General features: G+C 39.2%; 1 protein-coding gene across 1 annotated transcript; it reads left to right on the forward strand.

Moving 5' to 3' along the window:
- The first annotated feature begins 1,496 nt into the window (after positions 1-1,496).
- Positions 1,497-19,496, forward strand: COPB1 (COPI coat complex subunit beta 1). Its single transcript, XM_079308060.1, is given in 23 exon segments — positions 1,497-1,630; positions 4,095-4,246; positions 4,899-5,128; positions 5,826-5,995; positions 6,106-6,220; positions 6,788-6,880; positions 7,311-7,448; positions 7,993-8,112; positions 8,544-8,597; positions 8,599-8,652; positions 8,744-8,890; positions 9,310-9,455; positions 10,460-10,556; positions 11,149-11,309; positions 11,829-11,949; positions 12,300-12,527; positions 12,694-12,873; positions 13,625-13,769; positions 15,201-15,320; positions 15,646-15,791; positions 17,050-17,139; positions 17,866-18,021; positions 19,156-19,496. Coding segments are annotated over 22 exon segments (2,862 nt in total). The 5' UTR covers positions 1,497-1,630; positions 4,095-4,155; the 3' UTR covers positions 19,216-19,496.
- Positions 19,497-24,115: the final 4,619 nt, after the last annotated feature.

Here is a 24,115-nt window from a genome sequence, read left to right on the forward strand (position 1 = left end):
AACTGAGAGGATCTTAAAATGCCTGTGAAACCATAAAATAGTCATGGAACAAAGAGGGAGCAGCATTTCCCTGTGTCACCTTGTCCCAGCTGGAAAGACATTTGTGGTTATGAGGCTGAAGAAAAATGAAGCTGACAACCACCTTGTGTTCAGGTTTTTGGGGGGGATTTGGTTTTCTTTTTAGAAGTGTCAATGTTTCTTTAGAGCCATCAGCCAGGCTTGGGGCACAACAAGGCTTTTAGCTCACTGAGGGCTGAATTGGAGTAACAAAAAACCACCAGAAGTTCCTGTGACAGGTTTCCTGAGCTGAACCATGGAGTCTGTGCATTGCTGTTGAACCAACAGGTTCTCCAGGGCTTTGCCCCTTCAGCTTGGTCTGCACCTGGTGCTCTTTGGATTTGAGCTGAATGCCACAAAGTTTGGGACTAACTGACTTCCCCAAGAGCATCTGGCAGGGAAGCCCAGGGAATTGGTGCTTCCTAGATGCAATGCTCTCTTTTAACCAAAATTAGTTCAGGCTTTTCTGTTTTCTATGTTGGATCATTCTAATACAATTATTCTCCCCAGTTATTGCATTGAAAATGATAAGAAACAACCTTCTGGGGTGGACTCACACAGGGACCTGATAGCCTGCTCATTGTACTTAGAAAAAAAAAATAAAAAATACCTGAAACTTGCAGACTAATAATTTATTAATATTTATTAATTAAACAAAAATTAATAGATCATAGTGTTGTTTTGAACAGGCTTTAAATGCTGTCTTGGATCCATACAAGTAGTTCAGTCGTGAAAATAACAAAACAGTAACATCAGGGCTGTGTATTTGGTTTTGATCACTAGACAAAACTGCTTTTATTTTTCCTAAATTTATTTTAGTTTTTCCCTATTATTTTTCTATTTATTTCCTGCCTTATTTATTTATTTCCCCCTTACTTATTTTCCCCCTCTTACTAATTTTCAATTTTACCCTTAATTACTTTTTCACCATTATTTGTTTCCCCCTTTATTTTTTTCGTTGTTTTTTTCCTTCCTTTCCTTCTCCTTGCTTTCGCCCTTGTTTTTCCACCTCCCATTGTTTTTTTCTCTTCCTTTGTTTCTCCCCCCATTGTTTTTACCTCTCCTTGTTTACCCTCTTGTTTTTCCTCTCTTTGTTTTTCCCTTATTTATTTATTTACCCTCCTCTTTATTCATTTCCCGTAATCTATTCTCCAGTTCCTTACTAATTTTTACAATAATTTTTCCCCCACCCATTTATTTATTTTCTTATTTTTCTCTACCATTTCCCACACCCCTTTAACTGCCCTTTTTTTAAATGTTATCTATCTATTTAGATAGATCTAGTTTTTAATCTCGGTTTCTTTCGCAGTTTTCCCGCATCCCGCGGCTCCCCGATCCCTCCCGCGGGAAAACCCCGCCCTGCGCTGTGACGTCACAGGCGCAGCCCCTCCTGGCGCCGCCGTTCCCCACGCGGCGGCACCGCCCCTTTCGCGCTGTTAGAGGCGTGTCCCTCGGCGGCCGCCGTACGCGCGATGTGGCCGGGGCGGGCGCGGCTCCACGTCAGCCATCGCCGGAGCGGCAGCGCCGCGGGCTCAGCTCCGCACCGGGACCGGCCCGACCCCAGCGCCCCCCGGTACGGAGCGCACGGCCGGCCCGCGGCGGCCTCACGGGGCCGGGGGGAAGCGGCGGGTTCCGCTTCTCCGCTGGGCGCCGCAAGGCCCGAGAGCTCAGGGCCCCGGCGGCATCTTGCCGGTGTCCCGGCAGGGCCCGGGGCGCGGGGCGGGTGCGGGCGGGTGTGTGGCGCGGAGAGGGTGCGGGGCTCGGGCTGTGCTCAGGCGATGCAGGCGGACGCGGACACTGGGGCAAGTTCTGCCTCGTTGCCTCAAACGCCCGTGTTTGTAGGAACTGGGGTATTAAGGGAGCAATGCCCCTCAGCTGGGTCGAAATCTGTCGGGATTTGTTACTCAACATTTTGAGCAGTCTGTATTACATTGTGCAGCGGTCAAACGGTGCGTTCTCAAGGTTGTGGCCCATTAGGTGCCCCCGTTCCTAAGGGCTCCCCAGGGATGTAGGTGGCGAGCAGGCGTGGCTTTTTTTGTCTTCGTGGACTCCATAAACTCTGTAACTTTGGATGTTTGTGGGTGCCGAGGCGCTGGCACAGGTTGCCCAGAGCAGGTGTGGATGCCCCACCCCGGCAGCGTTCAAGGCCAGGCTGGATGGGGCTCTGAGCAACCTCGATGGTGGAAGCTGTCCCTGCCCATGGCAGGGGTTCGAATTAATTCATCTTTAGGGTTCCTTCCGACCCAAACAGTCTGTGACTCACGGCAGGTGACAGACACTATTGTTGGAGAGTTAAAACAGCACCTACACCTGTGTCCTTGTGAGCTCTCGACAATCAAACTGATTTCAAGCCTTTGTGCCTTGCAAGGAGGAAAACTGGGTGGTGGTTCTCCCTGCCAAATCTCCCAGCTCTGTGTTTCAAGAGTTGCTTTTCATTGCTGATTTTCAGAGCCCAAAGTGCACTCATTTATCACACTTCAGAGACTGTTTGACTGTGATTTTGGAAATTTCTGCAGCTGAGGTCTGTGTATGAGTAAAGATACCTGCTCTATGGTTTGTGTGAGTTGTTCTTGTAGGTGAAGGTGCTGGCTGCAGGGCTTTGAGGCAGGAATTCTGGGTAACAGCACAGGAAAAGTAAGTTTAAAAGCTGCTGCTGAGGCAAGGAAACAGTTAGAAAAGAGCTGTGAGATCATCAAATCCAACCTTTGACTGATCATTGCCTTTTTCAATTAGAGCATGGCACTGAGTGCCACATCCAGTCATTCCATGAACAAGTGGCTTATGTAGATATCTGTAAACAACAAGGTTGAGTGATCTAGGCCTTAAAATACAGAATTCATAATGGAAAGAGGAGTGTTTCCTTAAAAATTTGTATTGCAGTTATGTTTTTGTGTGGTTGTTGTGATGCTGATTGATGTGAGTTGTTTTCTTGTGTGGAAAGAGGCAGCAACCCAGCTCAGCTTCTTTCTCCCTGTTCAGGGTGAAGTTCTCTGGGTGCCCATTTGATGAGGTAAGGGAGTCTAAGAATTTGAGACTGTTAATATCAATAAAAGCTGATTTATTTTATTTCTGTAAAAAGTACACAGTTGCTCATGTAATAAATAGTAACAATTTTCTTTGCTATGCTTGCCAGTGTGGTATCACAGCATCAGCCAAGCAAGCTCAAGCTTGAGCATTTTTCATTACTTAAGAAATAGAATAAAAAGATTTGATTTGATCCTAGATGTCTATTATATAAAGAATAAACAAACACAAGAATGAGGATTGATACTACAAAATGGTTCATTGATCCTAGTTATCTATTATGCAGGGAAAAACCAAATATGGGAATGAGAATTGAGCTTAATAGCAGATTTCCTTACCTGGACTGCCAGGCACACAGCAGCTTTGATAGATCTGTAGCCTTCTTGTTCTTTTTCACCATTAAAAGGCTTGGTTTCCTCATTAGTGTCTAGTGGAGACAGTGGAGTTGAGCTGATCTGATGTTCCCTGGCAGGTAAAATGCTGCTCTCTCCATCACATTGTCTTGTCTCCCACCCATGGTTTCTGCTCTGTTGGATCTTCAAAGCTTCCTGCATAGACTCACTTGTTCATTGAGTCCAGAATTTTATCTTTTCTTTTTTTGTTTTTTTCTGTGAAGTTTTTCAGCTGGGTCATTCACCTGGAAGGGCTCAGGAGTGAAGGGAGGGTAGTGGGAATACAGAGCTGGGATCTGGAAATGACTCCAGGAGAGAGAAGCTGCTGCATGGATTTGGCTTCAGTCAGGTGCCCTGCACACTTCTGTTATTCCTGACTGTGCCCAAAATATTGGAAAGATTTTGTTCTTTTTCTGTTGTCTCTGAAAAATGTCATGCTTTTCATCTTTGTGGTGCTGACAGGAATATTTTAGGGTAACAGCCAAGTAGGAAAGCTTTTGCATGCAACTTCTCCAGAAACTGAGCAACTCCTTCAAGCCATTAAGTGAGTTATAATAATGTTTTTGTGTTTGTTAGTAAAATCTTCTAACTTCAAGATGGCTTTGTTTGCTTGGTTTTTAGGTTGTCTGACATTTGTGCAAAAATAATTCTTCCCTTGAGAGAGCTCCTGTAACCAAGAGCCATGACTGCTGCAGAGAACGTGTGTTACACGTTGATCAACGTTCCCATGGATTCAGAGCCACCTTCTGAAATCAGCTTAAAAAATGACCTAGGCAAGTATTGACAGTGCTTGAAGGATACTCCATATTTCCTGAAGTATTCTCTCACTGTGCCTTTCCTAGGTATTGTTTACATTTTATAAGCTAAAACAAGTCAGTTTGATGTTTATTTTCTGTTGAGTTCTGAAAGATGTATGTTCCTCTGCTGTGTTTTGAGAAACTTCATTATATTATTTTATGTGCTTTGGTGTACTCCACAGTCTGTGCAAAATCTGAATAAGAAATACCTACTTGGGCTAAGGCAGATTTGAGCAGATTGTTTTTGGAATAAGCAACAAATTGTGTTGTCACTAGTTCAGTGCACTGTGGAATGCACTGGCTAAAACAGCAGTGTTAGTATCTGGTATATGTGTGACACCAGAGCACACTGTGGTATCCTGGTATAAATTTAAGCATTAAAACAGCCTTGGAATTTGAACTCTTTCAATTCCAATATATTGATCTCAGACTAAATCTGAATTCCATGCTTATTTTAAAATTCCTCTTGTGTCCTCTTTATCCTTCAATAGAAGTAAAGGCATGGATTTTATTGATATGATGTATTTCAGTCCTTCAGAGGGGTTTGTGTCTTCTGACACTGAAGATCAAGATTCCTTTTAAAATAGCTGTGACATGTCAGCCTTTCTCACTTCATTTCCTCCTCTAGAAAAAGGAGATGTCAAGTTGAAGACAGAGGCCTTGAAGAAAGTAATCATAATGATTCTGAATGGTGAGAAGCTGCCTGGGCTCCTGATGACCATCATACGTTTTGTGCTGCCTCTCCAAGACCATACTATCAAAAAGCTGCTGCTGGTCTTTTGGGAGATCGTGCCAAAGACCACTCCAGATGGCAGGCTCCTGCAGGAAATGATCCTTGTGTGTGATGCATACAGAAAGGTAGCCTCTTGTTTATTTCATAATATAAATAAGGGGAGCATAACCATGTTCCTCTGCTTTATAGATCTTTATTTTGTGTTACTGAATAAATACAAACATTGTTTATGCTCAGCATTTCCTTCCTATCACTTGTGTCTGAATGCTTTAGAGCTGGATAATTGCAGACAGGCAGCAGACCTACTACCAAGGAGTTTTGTGTTCTTTTACTGGTACAACTTAACACAACTTCAGTGCTGTTTCCTTGTCAATGAACATTAAAGGTGAGGGGTAAACTAGTTATCATCTTCCAGGCCTCTTGGAACAAGTCATGGGTCATAAAAGGACATTATTGTGGTATATTTGGGAAACACCTTCATAAAGATATTAAGGGCCTGGGTTGGAAAGAGATGAGCTAATTTGTATCCAGTGTGCAGGAATGTCCACAGGCAGGGCTTTCACAACCATGGTAATAAGAGAAAACATAAAATACAATCCAGAAAAAAATCCTACAGGCTTTGTAAGTTTTATTGCACATAAATACATGTTTTGAAATACTGTGGGGCAGCAGTGCTTTAGGAAGGCATTTATTGAGAAAACAGCGAGGTGTCCTTGGGGACATTGGGAACTCGTCCCATGGGAAAGCTGAGTGTAGGAGAAGATGGCAAGTGCATTCACCTGCAGAGTCTGGCATTTCCAATCCGTTTGCTGTGGCCTTTAGGATCTCCAGCACCCCAACGAGTTCATCCGGGGCTCCACCCTGCGCTTCCTGTGCAAGCTGAAGGAAGCGGAGCTGCTGGAGCCCCTGATGCCGGCCATCCGCGCCTGCCTGGAGCACCGGCACAGCTACGTGCGCCGCAACGCCGTGCTGGCCATCTACACCATCTACAGGTACCTGCTGCTGCCCAGCAGCTCAAACACCACTGCCCAGGGGAGGTCTCACCTTTGGCTTCTACTCCTTGCCAGTAGCAATTTTAATTGTGGCTTTTTATCTTGTAAAGGAACTTTGAACATCTTATACCTGATGCTCCTGAACTGATCCATGATTTCTTGGTGAATGAGAAAGATGCAAGCTGTAAAAGAAATGCGTTTATGATGTTAATTCATGCAGATCAGGTAAGGATACCTGCCCTCAAAGTAATTTGGTTTTATAATTGTAAATAAGCTGGGTGGCTAGCCAGTAGTTTGTTGGTAGTATAAACTACTCGTATTTATAAAAAACCCCACGTACAATAATGTTATTGCTTTTGTGAGATATTTAGTACTGATAATGTAGGTCTTTAGTGCTCCCTTTATTTTCAAGGAAAACTACTCTATTTGGTGAAGATGCTGAAAAATATGAGCATAACCACACTGAGAAGCACTCCCTTATCTGCTGTTCTAAAGCTTTTGTAGTTGCATCAGAAAGAAATGGCGGGGTTTTTTTTTTTTTAGAGTTCTGGATTACTTGTTCTACAGGCAATTGCCTTTTGTGCGTAATTACCATTAATTTGTGTCTCTTTTTGCCCTTTATAGACAGAATGGATTATATTGCTCTTTAGGTCTACAGTGTTTTCCTAAATTGTTGAAGCATTGCATAAAGGCTGTTTTGTATTTTGATTTTTAGAATTTGTTTTGATTTAAAATTCAACTGAGTGAGCAAACTCTGAACAATGTAAAATAATTTATCTTCTGCTTGTGTAGGATCGAGCTTTGGATTATTTGAGTACCTGTATTGATCAAGTGCAGACCTTTGGAGACATACTGCAGTTGGTTATTGTTGAACTAATTTACAAGGTAAAAAGGAAATGTTATAGCACATTTAAAATGTATATGTTAATTTACAGAATTATATTAGACTGTTTTTAAAAAGGGATACAATATTGCTGGAAAACAGATTTAGCTGGTTTCTTGTCCATGTCAGGAATATATCATTGCTTAATAAGCAATAAGGTGAATAAGATTTGTCTTACAGAAGCTGTTAGAGGCTCTGCCCTTCCTTTTTATGGGAGATTTTAAGACCCTGTAGCATTGCTCGGAGTTGTTGACAACAGTGTTTGAAGAGCTTTTGTAATTAGATTTTTACCGCTGTGAGTGACATTTCCTGTCTCCAGAAAAGGTTGTCACCTTTTGGTTAATTTTCTCCTGTCTGTAAGATAGTGGAGCAGGTGAGCTGTAGGATTGCTCTTTTCTTTGTGTGTCAACTGTGGATCATTCTTTCATCGAGGTCTGTCACGCGAATCCATCGGAGAGAGCTCGGTTCATTCGCTGCATCTACAACCTCCTGCAGTCCTCGAGTCCTGCAGTGAAGTATGAGGCTGCAGGTACTCTGGTTACACTCTCCAGTGCACCCACAGCAATCAAGGTATGGAAGTGATGTTTTCAGCTCTTCAGTAGCTTCTTTGAATTTGTATAGAAATTTAAAATATAGGTTATGCATAGATTTAGAGCATTGTAAACAATAGTTGCCAAAGGTCAGGGGGAGCATGAATTCCAACATTCTTGGTTTGGCATACTCATTTTTGTTGAGTAGACACACTATACACAGAAGCTGTCATTAAAACCTAATCTGGATTGGCTAACACTGCCAACTCCTTTAAGCTGGTTTTCATGCCCTGTTGCATATTTCACAGCTGACCCAAAGCATGTCAGATAAGCTATTTTACTCTTTGAATTTAGAGTCAGGTCTGTGTACTGTAAGCTTTGTGCTGTAACTGATAACATTGTGAGCCTTCATGTGGAATTTTTGTAACATGGTGGACAAGAAATTTTTAAGTCGATCAGGTTAATTTCTGTGCCAACTCTGCTCTAATAGTAAAATTAAAGGAGGCTTTTCCTCAATTTCAGAAATTTTCCAGTTTCTCCTCTTCATGACTAAAAAAAATGGGTTTGATCCTTTTTCATTTTAGGCTGCTGCCCAGTGCTACATAGATTTGATTATTAAAGAAAGTGATAATAATGTGAAACTGATTGTCTTGGATCGACTGATTGAGTTAAAGGAGCATCCCTCCCATGAACGAGTGTTGCAGGTATGTGAGCTGTCTTTTTTCCTGTAAGCCTTAGGAAAGAAAAACCTTCAATAACAAAGCTTCCAGGTTTTTGCAGTGTAGAGAAGAACTTCTCAAGCTTCAGTTTCCTGTTGGTATGTTTTTGATAAAAACATACTAGATAGACTTATAAACATGACTTGGCTGCTTTTATTGTCTGCATAAGAATTAACAATGAGAAATTCTGGTTCTGGTTGTAAGGTTTAATGGTGTAGCTGCATAGGAGACCTCTATGTAAATGTAGAATGTATTAAATGAACACTGAGAAGTTCTAATGCCCGTGGCTTGCTTGTCAATAGATCGTATATTATGTATCCAGAAAGTCTTTGAAAATCCTTGAGGACTGAAAATTACAATTGTATGAAGAGCAAGTCATTTAAAATGGCAAAATACTTTATTTGTTATTGTTTCAGGATCTAGTTATGGACATCCTCAGAGTGCTGAGCACCCCAGATCTAGAAGTGCGCAAAAAAAACCCTTCAGCTGGCACTGGATCTTGTGTCCTCAAGAAATGTGGAGGAGGTAAATTGCATGTACTTTTGATTCATCACACTATTTTCTTTCTTTTGAAAAATGTCAATTTTTTAAAAATTTGATTTGATCTTTTCTGCAGCTTGTGATTGTTCTGAAGAAGGAAGTGATTAAAACTAATAATGTGACAGAGCATGAAGATACAGACAAGTACAGACAGCTCCTGGTTCGGACACTGCATTCCTGCAGCGTTCGCTTCCCAGACATGGCTGCAAATGTTATTCCAGTGGTATGCAAATATTTCACTATATTGTCATTAAATGTGTTGTATCTATACCCAACACCTCTGGAATTGCTGAAGCTGAGGTGTTCCTAATAGTGGCCTCGCAGAAGCAATGCTATTTTTATTTCCTAAAGAAATATAGGACTTTTGATGCTTAAGTATTTGTCTACTGAGAGTATTTTTATATGTTTTTGAAGAACGTGAGCTGAAGAGAAGCTTTAAAAGTGCAATAATTTGTATAACTAGGACAACAGTTTGGGAATATGATAATTGGTCCTTGTTTGGAATGTACTGAAGGTTGTTTGACTTCAAGTTTTTCTCATTGGAGCTGCATAAGGAGTTTTATTTTTCTGAACATAGAAGGGAAGTATTATTGTACAAACTTCTCTGTGTGCTATTTGTGCTGATGTTCACCCTCTGTGCAGCTGATGGAGTTCCTTAGTGATAACAATGAAGCAGCAGCTGCCGATGTCCTGGAGTTTGTGCGGGAAGCGATCCAGAGATTTGATAACCTCAGGCCTCTTATTGTTGAGAAGATGCTTGAAGTCTTCCACGCTATCAAATCTGTCAAGTGAGTCCAGAATATGATATCAAACAGACTTGGAGCACCTGTGGCTCACTTGTATTGAATGCATATTGTCATTAAATATGTGCCAATATCCATGTGACCCACACAGAGGGTGACTGAAGTTGAGATATTTTGGTGTGGAGGATTTCTAGGTACAGCTTTCTTCTTGCCTACTTGTACAGGAGATAAATTGAGTGTTTGTTGCATTGAATAAAGAAAATAAAGTCAATTTAAATTTCTGTAACGCTGTTGATAATTGTAATTCCACTTGGTAGGAAATAGCATTGTTGATGGAGGCCAAACATAAGGTAATGTATTTGTTAAAACAGAACTCCTAAGAAATTTGCACTTGTAGGCAACTGGAAATACTGTACATTTATTAGAAAACCTTATCTAACATAGACTGAGCTTTCAAAACTACAATGCTGTTTTAGTACTTTTCAGGGCTCTAAAATCTTTAATTGCTGATGGATCTGTAAAGGTGAAGTCATATGAGAATTTCTCTGTATCAGAAGAGCACTTTGTCATTCTCCTAATACACAGAAAACTCTGAATCCCATCTCCACTGTAATTTCATTAAGTGAGGGGGAAAAAAACATCTGAAAAACCATCCTTTTTCTAATCTTTGTTCTTGTTCTGGTTTTTTATTTTCTCCTGTCTAATGGAAAAATTAGTTTGTCTCAGTTAAATGGAGAATTTAGGGCTGACTTTATTCACATGCAGTAGAGTATTTCATTAAAATCACAATGAAATTTAATTTTGTGTATGTCAGGATTAACACAGATAGAAATAAATACATAGCAGAGAATAGATCTAATTTGATGTACTTGCTCCTGAGTTTACTGAGGCTGAAAAGATAATTTCTTTTGATTTAACCTGCTTTTGTCAGTTGTGTCCTTTTGAATTTGTCAAGACTGGCCTTTACCTACCTGACCATAAATTACTTTTCTTGGTGCTAGTTTGGGTATATCATGAAAGCCTGATTTAAATTACTGTTCTTGTCTCAGGATTTATCGAGGAGCATTATGGATCCTTGGAGAATATTGCAGCACAAAGGAGGATATACAGAGTGTAATGACAGAGGTTCGCAGATCACTTGGAGAGGTGTGTGTGTTCTGGGGCTTTTGTGTTTACTGGCTCTTCATGGTTTTTCATGCCATTATGCAGTGGGGTTTGTAAGAAATAAGTATTTTAGAAAGATCAAGTGAGATGCAGAAGTGTTTTGAGGACTTGTGATGTGTAATGGCATGTGCACAGGAAATCTTAAGTAAAAAGCAGTCAGGGTTTTGCACTCATTATTCATGTTTTTTCAAGTAGCATACTTGAGCTGAGAATAAGTGATATCTGTTAAGAAAAGAGTTGGGAAATTCCTTATTTCAGAAAATTATGGCAGCTTTAATATATGATTTAGCTATATCCAGTAGAAAGGAAAAAGTGCTTTAAGTGTGGGTTGTTCTGAGAAAAAGACTTCTCTAACAAAATCTAATTCATCAGTGAGAGCTTTATTGCATGTTGTAAGCTTCTGTATGTATTTCAATATCTGTTTATTTCCTCAAATTCTCCCCAAACTGATGCCCTGTAGCTGAGCTTTTGCTTGTAAAATCTTCAGTTATGCAGATAATTTTTATTAAAACCTTCTGCAGAACAAAAACGTATCTTATTTTAATTGTAACAGTTGTTTCCTGCTCATTTCTAGATCCCAATTGTAGAGTCTGAGATCAAGAAAGAAGCTGGTGAGCTCAAACCTGAAGAAGAGGTGTCTGTGGGTCCAGCCCAAAAACTAGTGACAGAGATGGGCACTTATGCAACACAAAGTGCTCTAAGCAGTTCCCGACCTGCCAAAAAGGAAGAAGACAGGTATTTGTGATTTCATGCTTGGCTTTTTTTTTTATTTGAGTGGTGTTATCTGTCATACAGAGTTCAGTGGTTGAGGGAATTTCCTGTTTTAAGGTATTATCCTAACTAGATAGTATCCAATAGGAAGTTGCCCAATTGCTTAGGATTTGTAATCAAAGCTTACTGTATAAAAAAGAACTTTATTAATTATGATATCCTAAATTCTAGTTGTTGTTTTTACATAGAGTTCTCTCAGTTTTAGTTTGACACAGAGATACTGCCTTTAGATGAAAATAGATTCTTCCCTTATATCACCTTGCACTCCTACACCTTTCTCTCCCTAGTCCATGTGGAAATAACTCTGTGACTTGTGAGGATCTCTGTATCTGGAAAATTACTTTTTAGGGAAGGAAAAAACCCAACCTTGTGAGGTGTTTCAAGCTTGTTTTGCTTGTACAGTATGAAAGTTAAGGTACCAAGAGAAGTAGGCTGAAGATTGTCATCCCAAAGTAGTTTTCTGAGGATTGTTTGTCTTTGCAGACCTCCCTTACGAGGATTCTTGCTGGATGGAGATTTCTTTGTTGCAGCCTCCCTTGCTACAACTTTAACCAAGATTGCTTTACGTTATGTGTCCCTAGTTCAGGAAAAGAAGAAACAAAATGTGAGTCATCTCTTGTGTTTTCACATCCAGGGAAGAGCTGCTTGTTGCCTCTTTTGTTTTAAACAAATGCAAAATGGGTTAAGTTCAAGATAAATGCCAGTTATGTGATTGGATAATGATAGTGTGGATCACAAACAGGACCTGCTGTTGTCCAGCCATTCTATCTAGACAGTTTTTAAATCATTCTGCTTGATTTCAGATAACAAGTACTAAAAAACCTAAGAAATCTGTTCAGAGATGTTACAATTTGATTAATACACATCTTTTTTAAGTAAGTCAGAAGTCAGCCTTCCTTTAAAGCTGTGGAAAATGCCATAACCTTCTTCCCTTCTCTTTGTGCTCCTTGTCAGTCCTTTAATGCTGAAGCTATGCTGCTGATGGCCACTATTCTCCACTTGGGCAAGTCTTCTCTTCCCAAGAAGCCAATTACAGATGATGATGTGGATCGTATTTCGTTGTGTCTGAAAGTGTTGTCAGAGTGTTCTCCTCTCATGAATGACATCTTCAACAAGGAATGCAGGCAGTCCCTCTCTCACATGCTGTCAGCCAAGCTGGAAGAGGAGAAACTTTCCCAGAAGGTGAGCTGTTATAAGTGTGTGACCATAAACACTTGGAGATTTTACAGATGTTCACATCCAAGCTGGTCCCAGAAATGTCACCTTTTGACTCTGTGTAGGTCAGCCATTATTTGACTGTTTTGGGATGGAATTCACTGTGAATTCTTGAATTCTTCTCTTCCTGCAGAAAGAATCTGAGAAGAGGAATGTGACAATTCAGCCGGATGATCCCATTTCCTTCATGCAGCTTACTGCTAAAAATGAAATGAGCTCAAAAGAAGACCAGTTCCAGCTTAGCCTTCTTGCAGCAATGGGAAACACACAGAGGAAAGAGGCTGCTGATCCTCTTGCTTCCAAACTTAATAAGGTAGTGGGAAATCACTTTGGGAATTGCAGACTGGAACTGATGATTGCTGGTTGATTGGTTAGACACAGGTATAACTCGGTTGGGATCAAGACAAAAAAGAAAGACACTTGTGCTTATAATTGTTACCTTCTGAAATGGGGAGAGGAAGAGCAAGAAGGAGACTTAGAGAATGCTGAGCTGGTGGAATTTGGAGAAGAAATCATGGTTTGCTGGTTTGTAGATCCCAATAAAGTTCATGGGGAAGGGAGCAAGGATGCCAGAAGTGATTAAGAACCCCTTTCTTTGGCTGCTGTGTCCTACTGCCAAGTGCAATGCATCCTTATTTCACTCTTTATGCTTTTTTTTTTTTTTTTTTTTCTGCAGATTAGCAGAACCTGCCAAGGAGGTTTAATTCATTAGAAAAGAGTTAAACCTCCAAACTTTGAAAGACTGGATGGATTCTTTTTGATGTTTAAAATTACCTTATCATTTTAAGTCAGCATTTCTTTGTCCTGCTGATCATCTTAAGAATAAATAGCATTACAGCTCATATTTTAGGAACTTACTAGTTACTAGAACACATTTGGTCTGGAGAGGATTTACAATTGTGTGTATGCAGGGGTACTTGTGAAGGAAAGCTACTTGTTTTGGAGGCCCATATTAAAGAATAATCAATTTAAGTGTACTTTATTCTTGTTTTTTGTTATTGTTTGAATAATTCTGTGTCTTAAACTGGTTTCTGAGAAGGTGAATCCCTTGGCTTGTGTCACAGGTGACTCAGCTGACAGGTTTCTCAGACCCTGTGTATGCAGAAGCTTATGTCCATGTCAATCAGTACGACATCGTGCTGGATGTGCTGGTGGTCAACCAGACCAGTGACACCCTGCAGAACTGCACCCTGGAGCTGGCCACACTGGGTAAGCAGGGCTGCCCTGCTGCAGACAAAGCAGCTCTGAGGTCTTGGGAATGGGGCATCACCCTGCTGTAAGGAATTCCTGAAGTGCTTCCAAAGTGATGCCAGTTAGCCACCATTCTGAATGCCTTAAAAAATACACTTTTTTTGAATATTTGGTGAAAGTGTTGTGTGTACTGACATTGACAATGCAATCTGATTATATAAATCATAGTCAGATTTTATCACTAAAAACATAACATTCCATTTCCCCTTCTCATTTTTTCCTGACTTATAAACAGGTTTTTTGATATACTTATTTTTCATTGTGCTCCTACCATAAACAGGAAAATAAAAATAGGTCAAAATCCCAACTGGAATGGAGCAGAAAGCCATCTGCCCTAGGTGATTTTTGCACTCAGCCTGAGGTATTTAAATACTGCCTTTACTCGATGGAAACCATTCCCTGTGCCAACAGCTGTAGCAGAGTATTGCTTGGACAATACTGAGGCTTCATTAACTTTTCTTAGAGGAGTCACTGGAGCAGATAATTCAAGAACAGTAACCAGTTTCTTATTAGCTGTCCTCTGCTTTAGCAGTCAGGAGCTGAAAGACATTTACAATATGCTAGGAGAACTCACATTACATACTTTTAACTATGTGAAATATGACTGGAGGGGCATGACCTTTCTCCTAAAATTTTGTAAATCATTTGATGAGACTAATGATGGGAATAAATCAAATGGATGCATTATTTAATAGGTTGTGTTTTTCTATTTGTCAGCTCAGTAAAGTGGAATTCTGTATCTCCCAGCTGATGTACTGCAGAAGCAGATGACTTGAGGCATCACTCCCATGTGTGGAGCTCATGCTGTTCATGCTGTGTTCACAAATTGCAGTTTAGTAGAACTAAGGAGTCTTTCCAATTGCTTGCTGAAGGATTAGTGAAAATGCATCCCTTGGTGTTTCTTTGGAGCAATTATACTCAGAATCCAGGGGATACTTTGACCTGTTTATAAATAGCTTAGTGCCTGTAGTGCTGGACATTGTACTTTGGGCTTGAGGCACTTTACTATAGGGTTAGGCCTTATGACAATGTCAGTGATTAAAATACAAGGTAGAATTAACCATCTCCTTGTTAAAAAAATAATACTAAACTCCATCCAAAGCCCATTTAATTCTGTATTTGCATTTGTTTTCAAGTGAGGTTTGGGTGAACACAGCTATATTTTAACTGAAATTTGTATGCAATGTAGTTTATCTTGCAATTAGAAAACTATAAAAAAAAAAGAGCAACCAATTCCAGATCAACTAATATCTTTGTGGTGGTGTTTAGTGCAGCTCTCTAGATGCAAAAATTGAGTGACAAGAAAATAAAAAGCTGTTGTTCTGAAAGCTAAGGTGATTGTGTACTGCTAATGTTCCCTGATCCCCATCTCCCAATTTCTTTACACAGGTGACTTGAAACTTGTGGAAAAACCATCTCCTCTGACACTTGCTCCACATGATTTTGCAAACATTAAAGCTAATGTCAAAGTCGCTTCAACAGAAAATGGAATAATTTTTGGTAATGTTGGTAAGTAAACAATTCTGTATGCAAAACTAACATGAATGCATTGCATTTTTAACTGCTTTATGAGCTCCAAAATAAGTAAAACCTTTCGTGTTGGGAGAAGAAATTAAATTACAATGTAAGAGTATTTAATTATGATTTCTAAAACAAATTCTATATCACTATTACTTAAAATCATCATAGAATGTGCTACCTTTAGGATGATTGTCAGCATGAGATTGAGCAAGGATTGACTGTTGTTAACTGTCAGGTGCTAGTTCAGCACCCTTATTAAGTGCAAATTCACTTTTTGGAAAATTGGAAAATGGTGTTGTGTGTTCTCTTGCAGTGTATGATGTCTCTGGAGCAGCCAGTGACAGAAACTGTGTGGTCCTCAGTGATATTCACATTGACATCATGGATTACATCCAGCCTGCTTCCTGTACAGATGCTGAGTTCAGACAGATGTGGGCAGAATTTGAGTGGGAAAACAAAGTTAGTTTTTTTTTCTGTATGTTACTTTGTTGATGAGATACAATTCTCTCTCATTCTACAGCAGCTTGCTGCAGCAACATTATCTGTTGCCACATAAACCTCATTCAACATTCTCATTGGATGTTTGCCTCAAGTAGCTTGTTCTCTTACAGCTATCTTATCAGTTTCACAAGCTTAGCAATGCAATAACTGGGGTTTTGGCCTGCAAAAGAGGTTGTGTGCATTGAGCTTTACCTCCTGTATGGAAGCTGTCCAAACTGACTGGTGATTGCTGTGTATTTTGGCTCAAAGGTGAGATGGCAGCAAGTGTAAGTTTATGCTGAGGCTGCAGAATTACTCATGCTGCTCAGCCTCTTCAGTTCTTAATCACATTGTTTTGTAGGTTGCAAGGGATCTTTTTTAAAGGTTGTTTAGTCCTGCCCCTACCAGAGGGACAGGAACCTCTTTCTTTTATCTTGCTACTTTGCAGTACAGCTGTAGCATAAAGTTCTGGATGCTGTGTAAGACCAGCAAGGCAGTGGGTACACTTCATAGTAACTGAGGGTGCCCAAACCTATAAAAAAAGGGTTTAAGGGAGATAATACCATATAAGAATAGAGAAGAAACATTAAACCAGAGTGGGAGATGTTTTACATGAACTGTAGCCTTATGTGTACATAGATGTGCTTACTTGAGACTAGGTTTAAATGTCTCAGGGGGAACTTGTGCACAATATATTGTAATGCATGATATATGAAACTTTAGTAGTTTGTAAACTGCTTCTAAGAGATATGTAAAAAATAACTTAAACAAGGCACATAATATGCAATATGATAAAGCCAAGACAGCCCAGAGAGCTTTGTTGCTAGAAGGGGAAGATGAAAGGAATCTTTGTCAATGGTTAATAGCAAACTTTGGACTATGTATTGTTTTTACTTATTCTGGCAGTGTGTAAAGTGTATTCAGACAAGGAGTCCACTGGTTGCTGTAGAGAATCTAGACATTCAGCAGAGTATCATCATATTCACCCAATAGATTTTTAGAAACCATGGTAATAGCAGGAAATTCTCCATCTTAACAAGTGAATGGCAGGTGGAGAAGACTTCTTATGATGCTACCACATAGTGGGAAGTGCATCCAGCTTACACAGTGAGCTGTTCCTCAAGGAGGAGTGTAGAAGTGGTCTCCTTTATAGAGCCCTGAAGAAGAGATTTCAGAAATACCTGAGGTGCTAATTAAAGTAATTGCCTTCTTTTTTTTTTTCTTTTCCTTCTTGAAGGTAACAGTGAATACAAATATCATTGATTTAAATGAATACCTACAGCACATACTGAAGTCAACCAATATGAAATGCCTGACTCCAGAGAAGGTGAGCTATTTCTTGGAGAGTTTTAGATACCTTTTTTTAGTTCCTGTGCTTTATTAATTTGTTCAACATTTGTTGTTATTATGTTTAGAAATGCCTGCTTTCACTATGAAATAGTACATATACCTCAAAGTTTTTACTCTGAAATGAGTAAAAGCAGATAAATGTTACCCAAATTCTCTGTAGTTGCAAGCTGTAAAATAAGAATGTCCATTTTGATTCATAGTAACTCAAGTGTAGTATAGACTTGATGGGACCACCTGTTTACATAAAGGGGTTTTTTTTTTAGTAGCTCCATATATCTTCCTTCTCTGACAAAATTTACCTTTCTTTTGCCAGTTTAGCTTTATGTTGTAAAGCAGAATAAATATATAGAATAGCTACTTGCTTTTGAGATGTAGCATGTATGATAGCTATTAGCTATTGCATGTATAGTAGCCAAATTAAGTGTAGTAGCTATTTAGCTTCTTCACCATTTTGCTGTTGGTTAAAAAAAACCCCAAAATCATAAAATGCCCTCCTGCCTTGTCTTGATAAATTCTGTAGAGGACATAATTGTCAATATGAGTTCTAGAATAAGTGTTTCCCAGTGCAGGAGTCCCACATGTTACAAAATGTTGCAGGTGAAGAATAGAGTTTAAATGTGATACATTGATAGCGAGTTTAGGGTGAACTAAACAGTATTCAGTGGTTTGTGGTGTTTCAAGAGCTGCCGTGTTCTTTTCACAGGCACTTTCAGGCTACTGTGGCTTCATGGCAGCCAATCTGTACGCCCGCTCCATATTCGGGGAGGATGCGCTGGCCAACGTGAGCATCGAGAAGCCGATCCACCTGGGGCCGGAGGCGCCGGTCACGGGGCACATACGGATCCGGGCCAAGAGCCAGGTACAGGCACTGCCATCCTCTCCACTTCCAGGGCAGTGTGCCAAGCACTCCTCACAACTCACAGGGTTTTTGCAGTCCTTTCTCCTGCTGTGTTACCATGAAATAGGCCTTGGCGCCAAGATTTCCCAGTTTTGCAAAGGGATTGTTATCATTGATTTGCTTTTAAGTAAAGAGCAAATGTGCCCCAGGGTTACATGATGTTTTTCCTGTTAAATTGCACATTTTAGTGTCACACAACAATGAAATTTTATGCATGTAATTGCTGGTCACTGGTTGTTTTTCAAAAACAGCAAAGCAAAACCCCAAGTTTTTTGGTAGGAATATTTTTTGTAGATATATGAGTCTGCTTTGGATTTTAGAATTTCTACCTCTTAACTAAAAGACCAGAATTTGGAATAAATAAAGCATAAACACCAGCATACAATATAAATATTTTCAATAGTGTGCAATAAAAGAGTACCCGAGAGTTTTCATATTCAAAGAAAACATTTAGTTCATGAGATGCCACTATAAAGATTTTGGTTAAATTAAAGTTTCTGGCAAATTACAGTGCCATTTTTACATAAAACTGCATTCAGTTACATACACCAGCATGGTTTCATTTTGAAATCATTGTGCTATTGAATATGTGGATTTATTAATGCAGTTTCTTTTGATGGTTCTTCAGTTTGTGTACAATATTAATCTGGCTCTGAGATTAAATTATTTTTCATAGCACTGAGTGTACTGGTATCAACACTGGGACTTTCAACAAATCGAATTTCAGTAACTGGACAGACAGTTGTAATTTCTCACCTGGCAGTCCTCTTTCAATTGGTGGGAGGTCAAAAGATGAAAATTGGTTTTATTCTTTGGCTTTTCACATTGATAACACATGTAACATTTCCAGCTCAATTAAGTTTCATTAATAAATTTCTCAATAATATATGTAGGCTATATATGTAGACCTAACCTTTACCTAGTGATAAGGAAGTGAGTACTATAAAATGCACAAAGAAGTGAACAGCTAGAAATTTCCATGCCACTGACTTTGTAGATTTCTAGATATGGAACTTCCATTTTAATATAGATGAGATAAAGTCATTTTCAAATTAAGTATTTATGTCATAATTATTGTCTTCCTTTTCCTTACAGGGAATGGCCCTGAGCCTTGGAGATAAGATCAATCTGTCTCAGAAGAAGACAAGTTTATAAATTTTACCTAATGTCTTTTCAGGTCTTTTACAGTTTAACCTTAGGTATGTGGCTTTTGGGATCCAGAACATCTCATATTCTTCAGTGTTCTGTAATTGTAGAAGCCAGGCTTTTGAGCTGAATGCATTCCAGCAGATAATTTATAGGTTCTCCATGATTGATATTGAGCAAATTTTAAATCTCCAGGGTTTTTTTTTTTTTTCCTTTGTCCTGGAAGTCATGTTTTCTTTGTCTCTAATATATACTGATGCTCACAGTACAATAAACAAGTTACACCAGTACTGTTTTTACTGTCTGTAAATTATAATCTCTGTATTATCAGATCAGTGTTGAATGTCTGTCCAGGGGTGCTTTGATCTCTGAGAAAGTGTAGCTTAAGTGTTTACAGTAATGACTAGGTCTGAATATGTGAATATGTTATCATGATTCTTAAAATACTCTGGTATACCTAGGAGAATATAAATTTAAATTAAAGGCTGTGTATTCTAGATGATAATGTAATAACTTGGCACAGGCAAGCTTGTAGTATCAAAAAAGAGACTGTCAAAATTCAGCTCTTTCCAGCAAGTTGTAGAACCTTAAACTTTGTTTTTGAAGTGCTTTCCTAACAGTGTTATTATGAGTAACATAACATTACTGGTGGTGTTCTTATTTTTCAGTTAATGTGGAAAAGACAGCCAAGTGCAGTGTTAAAGCTGTAGCAGCATAAGCAGTTTTTCAGTGAATGCAGCTTTTGGCCACGTGTGCAAGCTCAGGAAGGAAAAATTCAGACTCATTATGAGCTTGCAATGAATTGGACTGTGTTGAAAAGGAAGAGTTGTGAGTGGAGGTCAGGTCAGAATGTTGAAGTGAGTTAACACCACTTGGCTACTAAATCTTATGCAAATTAGTAGTGGATTAAAGCATGTAACCATGGATTGAAAATAGTGTCATCTGTATCTACACAGTGTTAATTCTGAATTTGTTAAATTGTTGCAAGCAGTTGCTTCTACAGAAGTGTCCAGAGCCAGCAGTGCTCTTCCAGTTGGCTGAAGGTCCTGCTGCTGGATTTCCACAGCTTTGACCTGCTCCAGAAGGACAGAAGAGAATATTCTGAGTAGCTGGTTGCCAAAACATTTAAGGCCTCAGTGATGAAAATACCTATTTTTCATTCTGAATAAGCATAAGGAGCACACATGTAAATTCTGAAATGGTCTGGGCTGCTGTGTTTAATCTGGCTAAATGATGGCCCTAGAAGTGAAATGCAAAACCTGAGCATGGTTTTGCTGAATGATCTATTTATTTTTCATATTTTGAAATCCCTGTTTAGTTCTGCCATTATTTTGGCTTTTAGAGAGAGCTCTAGCTCATGCATAACATGATAGCAACAAGAGCTGAAGCTCTGAGCATGCAGGACTACCTTGATAATGTCCTTATGTCTCTGCATGGTCCCACAGCAACTGCATTCCTTTCTGGGAAGTTATGCAGATTCACAAGGATGTAGTAGAGATAATCAAATTCATGGTCTTAACTGCTCAATACTTCATAATTTGTGGGTCAAGGGAAATGATGGGAGAAAAGCATTAGGAGTATGCTGTATGGGAGCTCCTGGGAAATTCCATGGATATCAGTATGCTGCTGTGGGGGGGGACTCATTCTGCAATCACTTCAAGCCAAATCAAGATAAAAGAAAATCCTAGGAGTCCAATGGATGGTTTAATTCCTTCATTAAGGTACTGTGAGTTATAAGACACTAACAGAGACTGAGTCATAGCTCTGTGGGCACTCACTGGTTTGGATGGGATGGGTTTGCTGACCACAGCCAAGGAAAGGATGTTTTTTGGAGAAGGATACACATTGCCAGTATGTGTTATCCAAGCCATGTTTGTCACAATCTGCTCTCCTCAGAACAGAAAAACATCCTGGCATGTGCAGAGATCCATATTTCAAGTGGCTCTTAATCAGCTGGGAGGGGAACATAATTTTGTTTGGGATATTTTTCACTGTCAGGATTTTATGGAAGGACATGGAAACACCTGTGCAGCAGGAGCTGCCATGACTTTGGGATTCATTTTCCACCTGCCATGCTTTTCAGTGGCTCTCCTCAAAACCAATTCAAAAACTACTCAAAACCAATTTAATAGCAGAATTGGTTTTGTACAGACATTTTCATTGATGGCATGCATTTTTTCAATAGCCTGAACACTAAAAATATTAGATCTGTGTTTCATGTCTATGCTTCAGAGATGAAATTCCCTTCTTTTATACATTCATCCTATTGTGTTCTGGCTAAGCTTTTTGCTCAGCAGCTCAGATATCAGATTGATTCTGGTCCTGTGCATACAAAGGAATATCTTGCACAGACCATCATTCTTCAGGATCCACTTGCAGCTTTTTCACTGCAGTAAAAGCTGGTGTACAGCTGTGGCTCTGAATTGTTGCAAACTTGGTATCAGGAAGTTGTTACACCCTGCTTTCTGCACAGCAGTGTGTATTGCATACACTGTGCTAGGGTTAAAGGGAGTGTTATTCCACTGCTCTGACTTCAGAGACTTCTATAAGAACAGGAATAAATTACCAGGAGGAGTACATAGAGCAAGTAAGCTTGCTGCTTTTCCATTAAAAGTTTTAGAAAGTCATTGCAGGATGCAGGTTAGAATAGCAGGAAGCCAGTTTTTACTATGTCCCTGCTGCCAGGAATCTGGGCCAGGTTTCTTTATTCAGGGCCTCATGAGGATTTGTATTTATGTCTTATTTAGATGCTAACATGAAAAGCAGGAATGTTTATCTGAGGACAGGCAGATGTGGGCAACTCTCATTTGTCAGTGGAAGGGCTTATCCTAAGTAAGCATGAATAGGGAGATTGGATTTACAGAAACTTTATAGGTAATATAAAAAAATAAATTAAAAATCAGGCCACAGAGGAACTTAATTTGTACACTGGCCTTCAGAAAGATTTATAAGTGGTTCTGTAGAGGCAGCTTTATGCAACTCTGAGAAATGTCAAGCCTTATGTGAGGTGTTTGCTCTCTATCATGTGCTTTTTGGTACAATGCTGCAGCTGAAAGACTCAGTCACTTAATCCTGTTAGTTAGCAGCACCCCAGCACCAATTTAAAGCATTTTATAAATCCTTCAAAGTTTTCTTGTTGTTACACCAGGGGGTGCTGTCTTGCAACTGATAAATTTTCAGAGGTTGTTTTTTTGTTGTCTTTTTTTTTTTAAGTGTTAAGGAAGAAAGTTAAGTATCTCATGCAGGGATGTGCTGCAAATTTTGTCATATAAGCAGCAGAGAGTAATTTTGGCCCACTCTTGGGGTCACTTTCCACTGGCTTTTGTATATTTTTGGGTTGCCTAGCTAAGTGTAAGCAGTGCACACCAATTCACAGCTCAGATTACTAATACAGTACATCTGTTCAAACACTGCCTTTTCTCTGGAGATTTTGCTTTTCTAAAGCACAGTGAGATAGATTTGGCTGTACACAGCTGGCCTAGGGAGGATCTCCCATTTGAGAGACATGAAAATGAATTCACTAAGAAAGGGATGTAGATGTAATATAAGAAATTCTATCTGTGCCCATACATTTGTAATACTAACCTAGGCCATTTTTAGTTTGAGCAAAGCCATAAAATATCCACTGTATTTCACTATATATTTATTTGGATTTTTTTTTTTTTTTTTTTTTTTTTTTTTTTTTTTTTTTTTTTTGGTATATGTTTTGTAACTTGTGATTTTAACCTTTTCTAAACTCTGTGTATAATTTTTTTTTTTTATTTCATCAACGGTCCACAATTGTTAACAATAGAATGAAATTGCTACCAAAATGTGATTTCTTTTGTTTTGACATATAAACATAATTCTCCTAGCCATAGATTGTAGGTATTTTATAATTCGGTTATAAAGTACAAATATTTTATATTTGTAGACATTTCATTCTTGTCTAAACCAGCTACTTTAGACAGGTATAAGGTCTGCAGTTTCTGTGGCTTGTAGGTGCCTATTTTGCTCTTTCTTTCACTGGAATTTCATTTAGGGGAAGCAGAACATACTAAGCTTATTGTTATCCTGACACCAGCAAATAAGCAGTGTTAGTGAGTCTCACTGTTCCTGCACCTTATTCACAATGGTTTTCAGGTTTGGTGTTTCAGGTTTTTCCTGTAATAGCTGATCAAAGTCTTCTACATCTTTTAACTAAAAATGTGGTCTCTTCTTTTCCTAAGGTCTTAGAGTACCAGGAAGAGTTATAAGGCTTTTATCATACTTCTGATTTTAGTTACATCCAAAGTTTGGAGATGAATTTCAAAATGCAGTAATGAGTTCTTAATCTGATCTTTCTGAATAACTTGTGTCACTCATATTTAGACACAAGAATAAACAATTATTTCTGCTGTGTTGTTCTTAAACTATATATAAATATTTTATTACTTTGTAGAAATTTCACTTAGATGGGATTCCCCATATCCTTTTGGTTTTTTCCCTCCTTGATTTTAAATATTTTTTGCTGACAATGATCTCCACATGATCTGTCCAAAACTACTATGATGTGTTGCATAGACATCCCTGCTTTGGTTTTTCAAATGAAGTTCTGTCTTGTTTTAATATTCTTTGTACTCAGTGGTGCTAGTGGACCAGTTTCCTCTGAGCTATGACTAGAAGAGATGAAAGGGTTGTTCATTTGCAGAAGCATGCACCATTTAGCAGGAGATTCTTTTGAGACAGGGATGGTGGATGACAGGTCTATGTAAGCCCCTTTGAATTTGAGAGGGTAGAATTCTCACTTCAGCAGAGTCCTAACTTGTGGCAGAGCTCTGTGGGCACTGAAAACCCACGGGGTTCATCTCTTTCAATAATGTAGTGCATGGTTTGAGGTGTGATCTGCTTTGCATGTACAGCAGTCTCTGGGATGAGCTTGAATTTAGCA

The sequence above is a fragment of the Erithacus rubecula genome (genome assembly GCF_903797595.1).
Source record: "Erithacus rubecula genome assembly, chromosome: 6".
Lineage (NCBI taxonomy): Eukaryota > Metazoa > Chordata > Aves > Passeriformes > Muscicapidae > Erithacus > Erithacus rubecula.